Raw genomic sequence first — 16033 nt, forward strand, 5'->3', positions numbered from 1 at the left:
CTCAGCAACAATGAAAGACCAGTGATATAATTCAAAGTCAATGTGATATGTGGCTTGGAGAGGAATTTGGAGCAGATGCTGCTCCTACAACATTGCTTCTCTTGTCCTTCTCAATGGTAGAGGGAAGAGAGGTGGTGTTCAACTAAGCTTGGTGAATTGCTACAGTGCATCCTGTAGATCATACAGGCTGCAGCCACAGTGTGCCAGTGATGGAGTGGCTGAATATGGAGTTCAGTGATAGTGGTGCAGATCAAAACAATCATGTACTGGATGGAGCTGAACATCTTAAACAGTGTTGCAGTTGCATCCATCCAGGCAAGTATTGAGTATTCCATCACACTCTTGACTTGAGCCTTGTAGATAGCGGAGAGGTTTTGAGGGGTCAGGAGGTGAGACACGCCTCAACCAGCTCTTACAAACACAGTGTTCAGATGGTTGGTGTAGCTCAATTTCTGCTCAATGTTGATGCCTAACAGTATGAACATCATTATCATAGGCAGTCCCTCGCAGTCGAGGATGACTTGCTTCCACTCTAAAAGTGAGTTCTCAGGTGACTGAGGAGTCCAATGCGGGACCTACAGTCTCGGTCACAGGCGGGCAGACAGTGGTTGAAGGAAATGATGATCGGGGAACCTTGGTTGATGCACGTTCCTTTTGCTGTCCACGCCTGGTTTCTCCTGAAGATCAGAGATGATAACAGGGCTTTCTCTTCCTTTCTCCCATCCCATGCCCTCTTCTCCCCCTCAGTGCCCAATTGTCACACCACATCCCTACCCCCAACATCACAGCCCTATTTAACAGGGGGAATCAGAAATAATACAAATGACAGTAGGGCCCAGGAGTGACCCTAGGGTGGCTTGGTGTAAAGTGTCAGGAAAGACCGGAGAGAGGCAGAGTTGGCAGCACTGTAGGGCCCAGCGGTGGGGATGAAAAAACAAACAGTTTTTGAAAGGGCAGGCAAGGCAGAAAGATCAGGACACAACATTTTTTTGAAAGAGCCAGTGGAGGAGCAATAGGAACTGGGCTAGGCTGGCTGACTGGGCAAAACCTGGAGCTGAGTACAGATGTAAAGGGGGTGGAAAGGAGGAATGGAAGAAATGTTTATTTTAATATTAAATTAGCACCGTAAAATTAACTTACCTGGCTTGGGAAACATGAAACATCAGTTGAAAAAACAACAGAGTGGACAGATGTGAGTAACCTGTGCCACAGTGCCAAGACTGGTGGAAGGACTTAATGGCAGGCATTACAGCATTATCATTAAAAACAACAGAAACAGTTATTACTGTAACAGATGTTACTTCTTAGGTGTTATCAAGTGTGTCAGATACAAAATATTCCACTAGCATGACTGAATTGTGACAAAAGGAAATAGACACGACAATATATTATTGATTTTATATATATATAATATATATAAAATATATAAGAGCCAGTCTGACCTCAAGTTGACTTAAGGATATACATAAATACAGCAATTACATTATGGGGCCCTAAAGGAACATACTGAGGTTCACAGAACTGCATAATAACATGTTGTGCGCTACATAATGCTCTTCATTTTATAAGCACCACAGGAGATCTGCTGGAATATCATCATTACAGATTGAATTAAATTGTCAGCATTTAGTCCCCCACCTTTTTCTTCATTTTCACATTTTTGAATATGGCATGAACTCTCCATGTTTTTGCAAACATGGCTCCAAATGCTGTTGTGTAGCCGACTGTAAGAATCCAGGTTCTAACCTGAATGACAAAAAAAGAGAAATGAGGATAAAGAATATGCTTTAATTGCTCAAAACACATGTGATGTTTACAATCATAGAAGATTATTTACTATTAACTGAAGTATTCCAAACAATTAAAATATTTACATTCAGAAAATTAAACTTCAAACCTAAGATTAAAAATTTGCATTACTCTTTCTGGGTGTTGCTCACCAAACTTTACACAGTAATCGACAATGATCCAACTTTTTAAATCTTTTAAATGCTTTGCTATTTTGTCTTTCATTTTTTTTTAATGTGAATTAAGAAATATTATTTAGTCCTAATGATTCTTCTATATAATTAGTCTGGGTTAGGAGTTTTTAGCAAATAGTATTATTTATGGTACAGGCTAAAGGTAATGACCTGAAGTTACATCAGGGGATACAATCATAAAAAATTCCATACTGCAATATTTTATCAGAGGGATTATTAACATGTTAAAAATAAAATGATTAAATGCCTCCACTGACATTTCGGAGAGCAATGTTTGCACGTTAGTATCCCATAACATGAGTTCAGAACCATTATTTTTTCAATATGTTTAAAAAAAAAAATCAAAATATTCATCATATTTGTGAGAATCATTGTTAATCCTGTGGAACAGGGTGCATTTTCTGCTATGACCTGAATGTACAGGTCGCTTGCAACCATACTCAGCGCATCATGACAGTCAATGCCCAGTTTCAGGGAGCATCCATGATGCTTTCATCTTGCGTGAGAGCAGTGTCTCTGACCTGTTTGAGCATCAGCCACATGGCCGCAGCTGGATGCTGGGGGACAAAGGTTACGACCTCGCCACCTGGCCCATGACCCCCCTCCGGAACCCTCAGACAGAAGCCGAGCATCACAACAATGACATGCAATAACATCGAAAAGACAATTGGAGTGTTGAAGCAGTGCTTCCGATACCTGGACCCTGGACCACTCTGGAGGCAGCCTGCAATACTCCCCTCAGCAGGTCGCTGAATTCACTGTGGTGTGCTACATGCTACACAACTTAGCAATCATGAGGGGACAGGAATTGCCACTGGGGACTGCAGGAACATCTGAGGAGAGAGGGGAGGAGGAGGAGGAGGAGGAGGAGGAGGAGGATGAGGAGGATGAGGAGGAGGAGGAGGATGAGGAGGAGGAGGATGAGGACAAGGAGCCTGGTGATAAACCCATGCCATCACCCCCACCACCACGACAGGGGAGGCCTCGTGGAGCTTTCGCCACTGCAAAAGTCTGACGTCAGCAGTTCATAAATCAATGCTTTGCTTGAACAGTGAACAACATGTTTCACCTTTGCCTGCCCACTCTATCCCACCATGTTGACTGTTATCCCTCTTATTCTACAAATGAGACAATGCACAAGAATGGTTAGGGTGAGCAAAATAATTTATAAAACACTGTTAAATTTATGAAACATTAGTACATTGTTGAAACTTGGTAAACTTTAATTGTGAAACTTAAATAAATTTTTTACTTGAAACAATTTCTAAAACTTTTATAAAATAACCAAATCAAACAGCAAAGAAACAACAACACCCCTCTCTACCCCCCGTTCCCCCCCCCACCCCGCACCTCACACCAAACTTCTATTTAGCTGCGGCCACCTTTCCCCCCACTGATCTTAACCCCCCTTCGCTTCTTGCCCCAGCCCCTACCCGTGTTGGGACCAGGACGGTGTGCAGCAAGGTACGCAGGGCGCTGCAGTTGTTGGGGGAGAGACACTGGAGACGTCATTGGACCCCCTGGAGAAGTTCAAGATATGGATGGCCCGGCTTCTGAGCTGGAAGGCTCTTGGTCTGCCTCCCCACTCGGTCTGGGTGGTATGACACTGGGGACTGCAGTGCCAAAAGTCGAGACCATCAATTGCCGCAGGGCATTGACAGCCTCGGTGTTCTCCCGGATCGAAGCAACAATCTGCAACATGTCCGCAGATTGTGTCCCAGATTGTGTGATGATGTTGCCAGAAATGCCACTCAGGGCCTGGAGGAGCTCTCGACCGAGTTCGACGTTCTCCCTTGACAGTCCCACCATGTCCAGGTGTGCGTTCTCCTGTCTTTTAGCAGAGAGGCTTTGCGGACTCAACCTCCGCAGAGACGGCATACGAGTTCAACCCTGGGGGTGTGTTGCTGCACACGACTTGGACCCGCTGTCTCGGATGGGACAAAGCCTGTAAATGTGGCTTCCTCCAAGGAACTTGTGGCCGCAGCTAAAAGACGTGCTGACTGCATCGCCCCCTCCACCCCATCCACTCCCACCATCCCCTCCACCCCCAGCACCCCCTTCACCTCCCCCACCATCCCCTCCACCTCCACCTCCCCCACCATCCCCTCCACCTCCCCATCCCCTCCACCTCCCCCACAACCCACCATCCCCTCCACCCCTAGCACCCCCTCCACCTCCACCATCTCCTCCATCCCCACCATCTCCTCCACCCCCACCATCCCCTCCACCCCCTCCACCACCAAAAGCTCCTCCACCGCGAACACCTCCTCCTCCCCCTCCACCCTCACTAACAGCAACCCCACCCCCCGCAACAGCTTGAGGTTGTTGTTCCTCCCATGGAGGGTCCTCAGCATACCCCTTTATCTTCCTCTTTGACCCACACACGATAGACTGAGGTAGAGGCTTGCATACGGCGAAGTGGCGCCTCACAATCCTCATCTGCAAAATAGAAAACACCAGATGAGTGGTTAGCAGCAGGAGAGGGGGCAGGGTGACATGAGTAAGGTCACATAGCGCATGCTTATTTGAAGGACCACCACTACTGCATTATATGTCATCGAGAGACACTGCTTCACATTACCTGAACCCGAGTCCACAGACACTACATGACATGACCCCAACCCAGCCCAGGGTTTTTGCAGGACCTACTCTCATTCTGACCATGGGCTCAGCAACCGCATGGGTAGTTGATCTCCCGTGGGCACCGATTAAGCCCGCCACACGTTCCTCCAGGTCAGTCAAGGGATACGTATTGGGTGGACCACTGCCTGTCCGTCACTGCTCGCGTCAATTGTGTGAGAGCTTTTTCTGCAAAAATGACAACAGCAATGGTTACCAGAGTGCCCTTCTGCTCTTGTGGCACACACAGATAGCTATCAAAGAACTTATACCATAATGTGTGCATTTAATACAGCTGTCTGTTTAATGGCCCTGGAAGCTGCATGTAGTTCATGAGGAAGACATTGAAGTGCAGAAACAACTTTTAAGATCTCAGAAAGCAATCTTAATAATGTGTAATGATCATTCATGGCAAATAAGCTGCAACACTAAGCCTACTTACAGAAACATGTGTCAGATTTACAATTTAAGTAATGAAGGAGTGAGTGCATGATTAAAAATATTACTTACTCTCACGACCTGCAGAGGTCATTCCACCTCTTCCTGCATTGTTGTTAGTCCTTGGGAATGTAATCCACTGAGGACACCTCCTCAGCAACAGCGGTCCAAAATATTTTTACAACGGGTGGGGTGGTGTGGGGGGGGGGGGGTTTACCTCGACCCCTCTTGTTAAACTCCCCCCATCTACTCTCAATGGCTGTTATAAGTGCCTCATTCGCATCAAAACTGAATTTTCTGGTCTTCTGCCTGCTCTGATCAACGTGCTGCATGTTCTCCTGTGTCTGAAAAATCGATGATTGAGAGCTGGGTGTACTGCGCATGCATGGTCACACCCTAACACCTGACCAGAATTGCGGGGCGGGGGGAAAAAAAAAATCGGAAAAGAAATAGACGAAAAAAACATTTGCGCATGCGCAGAAGGTCCGTTTTTTTTCATATTGCTGAATTCAGCTCAGGCGCACAAATTCCATCATGCAAGACCGAATTTTACCGCTACTGCTACCGCCGGTCACCATTTGGTGAATTTTGCTGCCTTCCATCATTCCAGCGATTTAAAAAAAAATCTAAAACCTCAAATACCGCCCAAAAACTGGTCAAAGCGGTATTTTCCGAATTTCTAACCCTATATAATTCTCTGAAGTTGTCTTGCAGCACTGAGTTCAATGACAAAGCTCAGCCCATCTATTATCCAAAAAACATATCAGAGAATGAGTAGAAAATCAAAAAAGACAAAATAAATCTGACCCAAAAATGACCTGAAAGGGCCATAATTTTAAATAAAAAATTGACAGTTACATTGGATGAATATTGTATGTATAGCCTGCACTAAAATACATGCACATTGAAAAGATCTTCAGAATAACTAGGACCTTGTCATATAACACTGGCATAAATTGTATAGTAAGAAATAGCTGCTTTTGAATCAGAGAAAAATTCTGAAATATGAAGCACTTTTTCAAATAAAGAACATATTCTTGTTATGACGCTAGAGCTCTCTGGATAAATGTATTCCGTGGTGTACTGGTCACACAGACCAGAAAAAGGTAGCTCTTGATCTGTTCTGGATTAGCTGAATTCAGTTGGAGCAGTGGTAGTGACATCATTATTATCTATAGTGCCCCTACACAGAAAATGGTGACAAAATCAGATAGGGGTCCAGAATTCAAATTATTATCAGGTGATGTTTACTGGGAAGTGTCTATGTCTGTGTGTGAACATATGTATGTTTGGTAAGAACAGAAATGGGCTCAATTACGATGGCCCCCGTACTTGTACCATAAATACCTCAACTTAGTCTCGCACAGGAAGAAGAATAGTCACTTGGGAGAGGTAGCCAAAGACTATTGGTGGCTGTGGAAACAAAGCCCAACATGGGTCAATGTCTTCTAGAGAAGGGGGTAAGGGGAGAAAACAAAGGGGATGTGTGTGAAGATTACCGTCTGACATTCTTCACCATAAATGTGAAGTAAGACCTCAGAAAGTAAAAGGGCATTATCATTTGCAGATTTTTAAAGCTCCACTTCTTAAAGCAAACACTGAAGACATGCATTGGAAATTATGTGGCACATGTAGCCCTGGTGACTCATTTTTCTGTTTTTTGTTCCATTTTTATTTCCGGTTGTATTTTTTACATCACTAGGTTCAATGGTTTGAATTTGTTGGGACTGGGGTTTTTCTAAAGATCTGCTTTCAGTGGTGCTCATTCATTGGTAGTTTTAGGATTAATCTGTCAATTAGGAAGTGGCATTGAGAGGAGAACTTTGTAAACTACCATCTGCACCAAATTCAAGCAGGTGAGCACAGTAGCATGGAAAGTACAAAGAAAAGCAAAGCACCAATTTCAAACAGTTTGCAAATTAGTTGGGGAAGTGCATTTAATTACACTGAATTAGTTTCTAATTTAAGTCTGTAACTTAGCTTGGGGCAATAATTTTATGCACATTACATGAAATAAATTTTAAATTCAAGTCGTAATTTAGCTTTGGGGAGTGCTTTTATGTATCATTAATTAAACAAAATTATTTTTTAATCAGTAAAAGTGATGGTTTCATACAGCCAAAATTCTGCAAAATTATCAATATTACATTTTTAACAAGGTCATCGAGGTCATGATATGCAAATAAATTTCTTATGAAGGCCATTGATATACGGGGGAGGCAGCATTTATTGCCCATCCCTCGTTGCCTGGCGGCATTAGGGTCAACCTCATGATATGGGGCTGGAGTCATGTGTCGGCCAAATGTGGCAATTTTACTTGCCTGAGGAACTTTAGTTGATGCTCATTTTCTTGTGCTGGTCTACAAATGATCAGATTTATTAATTTTTGTTTATTCATTTCAGGATATAGGCGTCACTGGAGTGCCAGCATTTATTCTCCATTCCTAATTGCCCTTGAGAAGATGGTGATGAGCCGCCTTCTTGAAGCGCTGTAATCCATGAGGTGAAGGTACAACCCCAGTGCAGTCAGGGAGGTAGCTCCAGGATTTTGACCCAACAACGATGAAGGAACGTCAATATATTTCCAAGTGTGTGTGTGACTTGGAGGTGAACTTGCAGGTGATTGTGTTCCCATGAGCCTGCTGCCCTTGTGCTTCTAGGTGGTAGAGCTCGCGGGTTTGGAAGGTGCTGCCGAAGAAGCCTTGGTGAGTTGATCATAGAATCATAGAAGTTTACAGCATGGAAGGAGGCCATTTCGGCCCATCGTGTCCATGCCGGCCAACAAGAGGTTATCCAGCCGAATCCCACTTTCCAGCTCTAGGTCCGTAACCGCACTTCAAGTGCACATCCAAGTACTTTTTAAATGTGGTGAAGGTTTCTGTCTCTAGTTCCAGACAGGCAGTAAGTTCCAGACCCCCACAACTCTCTGCGTGAAGAAATTTCCCCTCAAATCCCCTCTAAACCTTCTACCAATTACTTTAACTTTAGGCCCTGGTTGTTGACCTCTCTGCTAAGGGAAATAGGCCCTTTCTATCCACTATATCTAGGCCCTCATAATTTTATACACCTCAATGAGGTCTTCCCTCAGCCTCCTCTGTTCCAAGGAAAACAAACCCAGCCTATCCAATCTGTCCTCATAGCTAAGATTCTTCACTCCCGGCAATATCCTCGTAAATCTCCTCTGTACCCTCTCCAGTACAATCATGTCCTTCCTGTAATGCGGTGACCAGAAGTGCATGCATTACTCCAGCTGTGGCCTAACCAGTGTTTTGTACAGTTTAAGCATGCAATGCATCTTGCAGATGGTAGACACTGCATCCATGGTGGGCTGATGGTGGAGGGAGTAAACGTTTAACGTAGTGGATGGGGTACCAATCAAGGAGGCTGCTTCGTCCTGGATGGTGTCGAGCTTCTTGAGTGTTGTTGGAGCTGCACTCATCCAGGCAAGTGGAGAGTATTCCATCACACTCCTGACTTGTGCCTTGTAGATGGTGGAACAGCTTTGGGGAGTCAGGAGTTGAGACACTCACCGCAGAATACCCAGCCTCTGACCTGTTCTTGTTGGCACATTATTTATGTGACTGGTCCAGTTAGGTTTCTGGTCAATGGAGACCCCCCAGGATGTTGATGGTGGGGGATTCAGCGATGGTAATGCCGTTGAATGTCTCGCATGTTGGAGATAGTCATTGCCTGGCCCTTGTGTGGCGCAAATATTACTTGCCACTTATCAGCCCAAGCCTGAATGTCGTCCAATTCTTGTTGCATGCGGGCACGGACAGCTTCATTTTCTGAGGAGCTGCGAATGGAACTGAACACTGTGCAATCATCAGCGAACATCCCACTTCTGAACTTATGATGAGTGGAAGGTCATTGATGAAGCAGCTGAAGATGGTTGGGCTTAGGACATTGCCCTGAGGAACTTCTGCAGTGATGTCCTGTGGCTGAAATAATTGACCTCTAACAATCACAACCATTTTCCTTTGTGCTAGGTATGACTCCAGCCAGTGGAGAGGTTTCCTCCTGATTCTCATTGATTTAAATTTTACTAGGGCTCCTTGTGCTACACTTGGTCAAATGGTGCCTTATTGTCAAGGGCAGTCACTCTCACCTCACTCTGGAATTCAGCTCTTTTGTCCATGTTTGGACCAAGTCGAGTGGGCCTGGCGGAATCCAAACTGAGCATCAGTGATCAGGTTATTGGTGAGTAAGTGCTGCTTGATAGCACTGTCGACAACACCTTCCATCACTTTGCCGATGATTGAGAGTGGACTGACGGAGTGGTAATTTGCCGGATTAGATTTGCCCTGCTTTTTGTGAACAGAACATACCTGGGCAGTTCTCCACATTATCATGTAGATGCCAGTGCTGTAGCTGTACTGGAACAACTTGGCTGGAGGCACGGCTAGTTCTGGAGCACAAGTATTCAGCAGAACAGCCGGGATATAGCCTTTGCTTTATCCCCAGTGCGCTCAGCCATTTCTTGATATCACGTGGAATGAATCGAATTGGCTGAAGACGGGCTTCTGTGATGGTGGGGACCTCAGGAGGAGGCCAAGATGGATCATCCACTCGGCACATCTGGTTGAAAATGTTTGCAAATGCTTCAGCCTTGTCTTTTGCACTCACGTGCTGGGCTCCGCCATCATTGAGGATGGGGATATTCATGGAGCCTCCTCCTCCCGTTAGTTGTTTACTTGTCCACCACCATTCATGACTGGATGTGGCAGGACTGCAGAGCTTTGATCTTGTCTGTTGATCGTGGGATCACTTAGCTCTGTCTAAAACTTCCACTGTTTATCATGCATGTAGTCCTGTGTTGCAGCTTCTCCATGTTGGCATCTAAAGTTTAGGTATGCTAGGTGTTGCTCCTGCCATGCTCTTCTACACTCCTCATTGAACCAGGGTTGGTCCCTTGGCTTGATGGTGAAGGTAGAGTGAGTGATATGCCAGGACATGAGGTTACAGATTGTGGAGGAATACAATTCTATTGCTGCTGATGGTCCACAGCACCTCATGAATGCCCAGTTTTGAGCTGTTAGATCTGTTCTGAATCTATGCCATTTAGCACCGTGGTAGTGCCACACATGATAGAGGGTTTCCTCAGTGTGAAGTCGGGACTTTGTCTCCACACGGACTGTGTGGTGGTCATTGATATCAGTGCTATCATGGACAGATGCATCTGTGACAGGTAGATTGAAGAGGGCACGGTCAAGTAGGTTTTTCCCTCATGTTGGTTCTCTCACTACCTGCTGCAGGCCCAGTTTAGCAGCTATGTCCTTCAGGACTTGGCCAACTTCCCCACCCAGAGTACATTCTGTGCTCTTGCGACCCTCAGTACTTCAACATGGAGGAGTACTGATTCATCAGCTGAGGGAGGGTGGTAGATGGTAATTAGCAGGAGGTTTCCTTGCCCATGAAGCCATGAGATTTCATGGGGTCCGGAATCAATGTCGAAGACTCCCAGGGCCACTCCCTCCCAACTGTATACCACTGTGCTGTCACCTCTGGTGGGTCTGTCCTGCCGGTGGGACAGGACATACCCCGAGATGGTGATGGAGGAGTCTGGGACATTGGCTGAAAGGTATGATTCTGTGAGTATGACTATATCAGGCTGTTGCTTGACTAGTCTGTGGGACAGCTCTCCCAATTTTGACACAAGTCCCCAGATGTTAATGAGGGGTACTTTCCTGGGTCGACTGAGCTGGCCGTGCCATTGTCCGAAGCCAGTGCCTAGGTCGATTCACAATGTGCCATTGTGGGACTTGAATTCACAACCTCTAGGTTAGAAGTCCAGTATTATAACTATAGACTACCAAACTGTAGAGGGCCATATAAAACTGCAACGGTTATTCTGTTTTTCCACATGCATTGACTACTTTTAATTTTATTGCTGCGTTATTGTTTTAGGTTGTAAATACAACTTTTATGATCAACAACTAAAAATAAATCTTGCTCTTTTGTCACGTCTGGCATATTGGGAGGAGTATTTTTGAATGAAGGCTTGGAAGAAAGTCCTGGTGAAAGATTGGCTTGACCTGACTGACCAGAATGATCATTTGAAGACTATGGTACCCGAGTTTCAATATTGTTTTATAGGGACCAAGTTTTGGCCTGAGTTGCTCCTGTTTTTTTGGAGCAACTGGTTTAGAATGGAGTATCTTAGAAATTGCAATTCTTGGCATTTAGTTTGCTCCAGTTCTAGTCCGTTAAAACAGTTTTAATTTGGAACAGATTTTTTTTTTCAAAAGGGGGCGTGTCTGGCCACTTACGCCCGGTTTGAAAGTTTAGGCAGTGAAAACATACTCCAAACTAACTTAGAATGGAGTAAGTGTAGATTTTTGGACGCTCAGAAAAACCTTGTCTACACTTTAGAAAATCAGGCATAGGTTACAAATCAGGTGTAGGGAATGGGAGGCGGGATTTAAAGGGAAGTTTACAAACATTAAACACTTCAGTTTTACAAATAAAGAGCCATCATCAATAATAAATGATAAATACATCAATAAATCAATCAAAAAAAATTAATAACAAATTAAAAAAAATTAAAAAATCAATAATTAAAACATTTTCTACTTACCGACTGCAGCACCGGGAGTCCTCCAACAGCGTGCTGGGATGCCCCCCCCTCCCAGTGTGTCTCTGTCAGTGTCTCTATCTCTCTGTCTGTGTGTGTGTCTCTCACTCTCTGTCTGTCAGTGTCTGTGTTTCTGACAGCGAGGGGAGGGGTGGAGGGGGAGGGGAGGAGGGGAGGAGGGGGGTGGGGAGGGGGAGGAGGAGGGGGAGGGGGTGGAGGAGGGGGGTGGATGGGAGAGGAGGGGGAGCGCGAAGGTCGGGGGGGGAGCGCAGAGGTCGGGGGGAGAGCGGAGGTCGGGGGGGAGAGCGGAGGTCGGGGGGGAGAGCGGAGGTCGGGGGGGAGAGCGGAGGTCGGGGGGGTAAGAGCGGAGGTCGGGGGGGGGAGAGCAGAGGTTGGGGGGAGAGAGCGGAGATTGGGGGGAGAGAGCGGAGGTTGGGGGGGGGGAGCGGAGGTTGTGGGGGGGAGAGCGGAGGTCGGGGGGGAGCGTGGAGGTCGGGGGGGAGAGAGCGGAGTTTGGGGAGGGGAGAGCGGATGTTGGGAGGGGGGAGAGCGGAGGTCGGGGGGGGAGCGGAGGTTGTGGGGGGGAGAGCGGAGGTCGGGGGGGAGCGTGGAGGTCGGGGGGGAGAGCGGATGTTGGGAGGGGGGAGAGCGGAGGTCGGGGGGGGGAGCGTGGAGGTTGGGGAGGGGAGAGTGGACGTTGGCGGGGGGGAGAGCGGAGGTCGCGGGGGGGAGAGCGGAGATCGGGGGGGAGAGCGGAGGTCGGGGGAGGAGAGCAGAGGTCGGGGGAGGAGAGCAGAGGTCGGGGAGGGGAGAGCAGAGGTTGGGGGGGGAGAGCGGAGGTCGGGTCGGGAGGGGGGTGAGAACGGAGGTCGGGTCGGTGGGGGGGGAGCGAGGTCAGGTCGGCGGGGGGGCGCGCGGGTCGAGTCGGGGGAAAGTGGGTGTTGGGGGGAGCGGAGGTCAGGGGGGGAGCACGGGTCGGGTCAGGTCGGGAGGGTGGTGGGGGTGGGATGTCGGGTCGTGTTGGGTCTGGTCCGGGGGGGAGGGTCCAGGGGCGGGGAGTGGGGTTCGGGTCCGGTTTGGGGGCGATGGGGGGGCGGGGGGGGAGGGGGAGCGGGAGTCCGGTCGGGTCTGGTCGGGAGGAAGCAGGAGCTGGGCATGGGAGGCAGCCTTATCCATGCAGCCCCAGTGAGGCCATTCGGCCAGGGCTAGGGACTGCGTGCTTCGGGCCCCTCCCACACAGTTTTGCGCGCCTGGAGAAACTGTACATGCGCGCCCACTGTAGCGCGCCTGTGCAGAGGTCCCGGCACTATTTTCAGCTCAGGTACCTGGCTCCGCCCCCCACAGCTCCAGAGGAACCGCAGGGAGCCGGAGAATAGGTAAGTTTTTTTTAGGCGCACTTTTTGGCGCAAAAAATGGGCGTCCAGGTCGGGGCTGCGCCGATCTAGGTACGACCCGAAACTTGGGCCCAAAGAATGGTCATTTTAAGTTAGAGAGTAGAAATATTACTTTAAACTCACATCCTTTTTAATTTGATCCATAACAGTGGTCCATATTTTTTTGAACAATGGCAAAGCATTCCATATGTCACACTGAGAAACTAGCTGAACTTATCTGACTTTTAAGAGTGTAGTTACTGCAAGATTTAGAAAGAATGAGTACTATAAGCAAGAAAGCGTTGATCTTTTTGCATTGACATCTTTAGTATAAACAGAGGAAACAGCAGATGTTATCTGAAGTTAATGAACTCGAGAAGATCATCCTGTGATTGTTTTCAAATTTTATAATTATTCTGCCCCTCACCCATCTTCACAACTTCTTTACTCACTCCAATCTTTTTTGATACTGAGATTTTACTGTATCCATTGCATAAAAGCAAAACAGCTATTTTGTCAATATTAGGAACACATCTTACACCTTGTAACCCAATGAAATTTAATAATAGAACTTATTAACAATGTAATATCTGTGAATAAGGCAAATATGATAAACTAAAGTGATGGAATGGGCAATTCAGTAACCTGAATGTTATTCTGAACTCTAAGCTCTCCACACTGTTTACATGTTCTGTGACTTCAATTAATAGAGCGCTGTGTTAATAAATTTAAATCTAGTCAGGTCCCACAGGAATAGTACAAACTGAGCACATGTAGTTTCTACCACACTATAGAAAAGCCACTAACTTCCAAAACCAAGTGGACACAAAATCTACATGAGAAATAAATATCTAATTTCATATAGCCATTAAAATGTAAAGTAGTACCATATTGTTTGTTTGAACAAAAAATAAATACATTTAAAAAAAATCATTCCTGGGATGTGAGCGTCGCTGGCAAGGCCAGTATTTATTGCCCATCCTTAACTGCCCTTGAGAAGGTGGTGGTGAGCTGCCTTCTTGAACTACTGCAATTGCCAATAAAAGGTGACATCCCGGTTATCAGCTCTTTCTTCTCCTAACTGTGATTCATCCTCAATGAATGCAGCTTATTTTGTTTTCTATTCTGGGTTTTAATCCTGCAAAATATGGGCTACTTCATCATATGCCTACAAGTTATGATCCTCCTGCTTTGTACCAGAAAACCCAACTTGATGAGTTCATTCTTAAGTCAAAATAGGAGGATGTTTTCTCAAGAGCTTAAGGAACTGAGTGTGTCGGACAAGTTTCCATTACACTCAAAATGTTCCGAGGGCCTCACTTCCCATTTCTCCTCCCCCCTGAACTCTCAATACTGCTATTACAATTCTGTGACTTCACTAATCCCATTCTGAGAGCACTCATCACCATGGAGGGCTGAAAACTTGCTCTACATATTAAAAAAACTACAGCACAACAACAAACATTGATACAAAAGGAAAATATTGCAGATGCCGGAATCTGAAATAAAAACAGAGAATGCTGGAAATCTCAGTGGGTCAGGCAGCATCTGTGGAGAGAAAAACAGAGTTAACGTTTCGGGTCAACGACCCTTCGTCAGAGCAGCCGAACGTTCGAAAAGAACACATTCTTAAGCACAAACATGGATACTATGGCTGTAGTGTATGAAATGATACAATGAACTCCATACTGTGAGCCAGTGACTAGGTGTAACCTGGCTTCCAGAAGTGAAGATACAAAGGTAAAGTCCAGGTTATATACCGGACCCAGCATGAGTGTACCTATGACCCTAGGACCTCCGACGATAGTGACCCTGGTGTTGGGCGGACCTTATGTACATACTGTTGTGTATGGAGAAAGAGTCAGACTGAACACTGAGCTCAAAGTAAAGTGTGACCGTAGTCTTTTATTGCAGGTCTCCAGAGTGCCTCTCCAATCTGCGAAGCCTCCTTAAATACTTGTGTTCCCAAGGGATTATGTGATCCCTTGGGACTCCAGGGGATGAGCCCTCTAGTGGCTGTACAGAGTAAATACAAGTCCACATATATAACACACTCCCCGTTCCCTCCCCCCCCGCCAAAGTCAATAGTGTAACTATTTACAATGTGAGTCGATCTGGAGCCCTTCTTTCCCTGGTTGATCGTCTCGGTGTGAAGGCTGATGTTGTTGAATTATTTGTTGGGCCCTCGCTGGGCTGCTGTGCAGCTGGCCTTACTGGGCTGCCTGGTGTGTTGGGCCTGGCAGGGCTACTGTGGATGATGGGTTCTGTTTCGTGGTCAACCGTAGTGCCGGTTGCCACGGGTGTGTATGTTGGGGGATCAAAAAAGGTAGGGTCCAAGGTGGGTTGCTCAGGATAGTCCGTGGATCTGAGTTTGATTTGGTCCAAGTGCTTCCGGCGAATGAGTCCATTGGAAAGTTTGATCCGAAACACCCTGCTCCCCTCTTTGGCCATGACAGTGCCGGGAAGCCACTTGTGACCTTGTCCATAATTTAATACAAATACAGGATCATTGATTTCAATCTCACGTGACATATTTGCACTATCATGGTATGCACTTTGTTGAAGCCGCCTGCTCGCTACTTGTTCATGTAGATCAGGGTGAACTAACGCGAGCCTTGTCTTAAGTGCTCTTTTCATGAGCAGTTCAGCAGGTGGGATCCCAGTGAGTGAGTGTGGTCTCGTGCAGTAGCTAAGCTGGACTCGGGATAGGCGAGTCTGCAGTGAGCCTTCCGTTACCCTCTTCAAGCCTTGCTTGATGGTTTGCACTGCTCTCTCTGCCTGACCATTGGACGCTGGTTTAAACGGGGCAGATGTGACATGTTTAATCCCATTACGGGTCATGAATTCTTTGAACTCAGCACTGGTAAAACATGGCCCGTTGTTGCTCACCAGGACATCAGGTATGCTGTGTGTGGCAAACATGGCCCGCAGGCTTTCAGTAGTGGCAGCGGAGGTGCTAGCCGACATTATCTCATATTCAATCCACTTGGAGTACGCGTCTACAACTACAAGGAACATTTTACCCAAGAACGGGCCTGCATAGTCGA

The 16033-nt window shown here is 46.6% G+C and overlaps 1 protein-coding gene across 1 annotated transcript in view; it reads right to left on the reverse strand.

Moving 5' to 3' along the window:
* gabbr2 (gamma-aminobutyric acid (GABA) B receptor, 2) overlaps positions 1 to 16033 on the reverse strand; it is a 1540887-nt gene that overhangs the window by 218201 nt on the left and 1306653 nt on the right. Inside the window, exon 12 of the mRNA XM_070880004.1 lies at positions 1639 to 1746. Coding sequence (XP_070736105.1) covers positions 1639 to 1746 — 108 coding nt within the window. The remainder of the gene's footprint in view (positions 1 to 1638; positions 1747 to 16033) is intronic.

Source organism: Pristiophorus japonicus, chromosome 5, assembly GCF_044704955.1.
Source record: "Pristiophorus japonicus isolate sPriJap1 chromosome 5, sPriJap1.hap1, whole genome shotgun sequence".
NCBI lineage: Eukaryota > Metazoa > Chordata > Chondrichthyes > Pristiophoridae > Pristiophorus > Pristiophorus japonicus.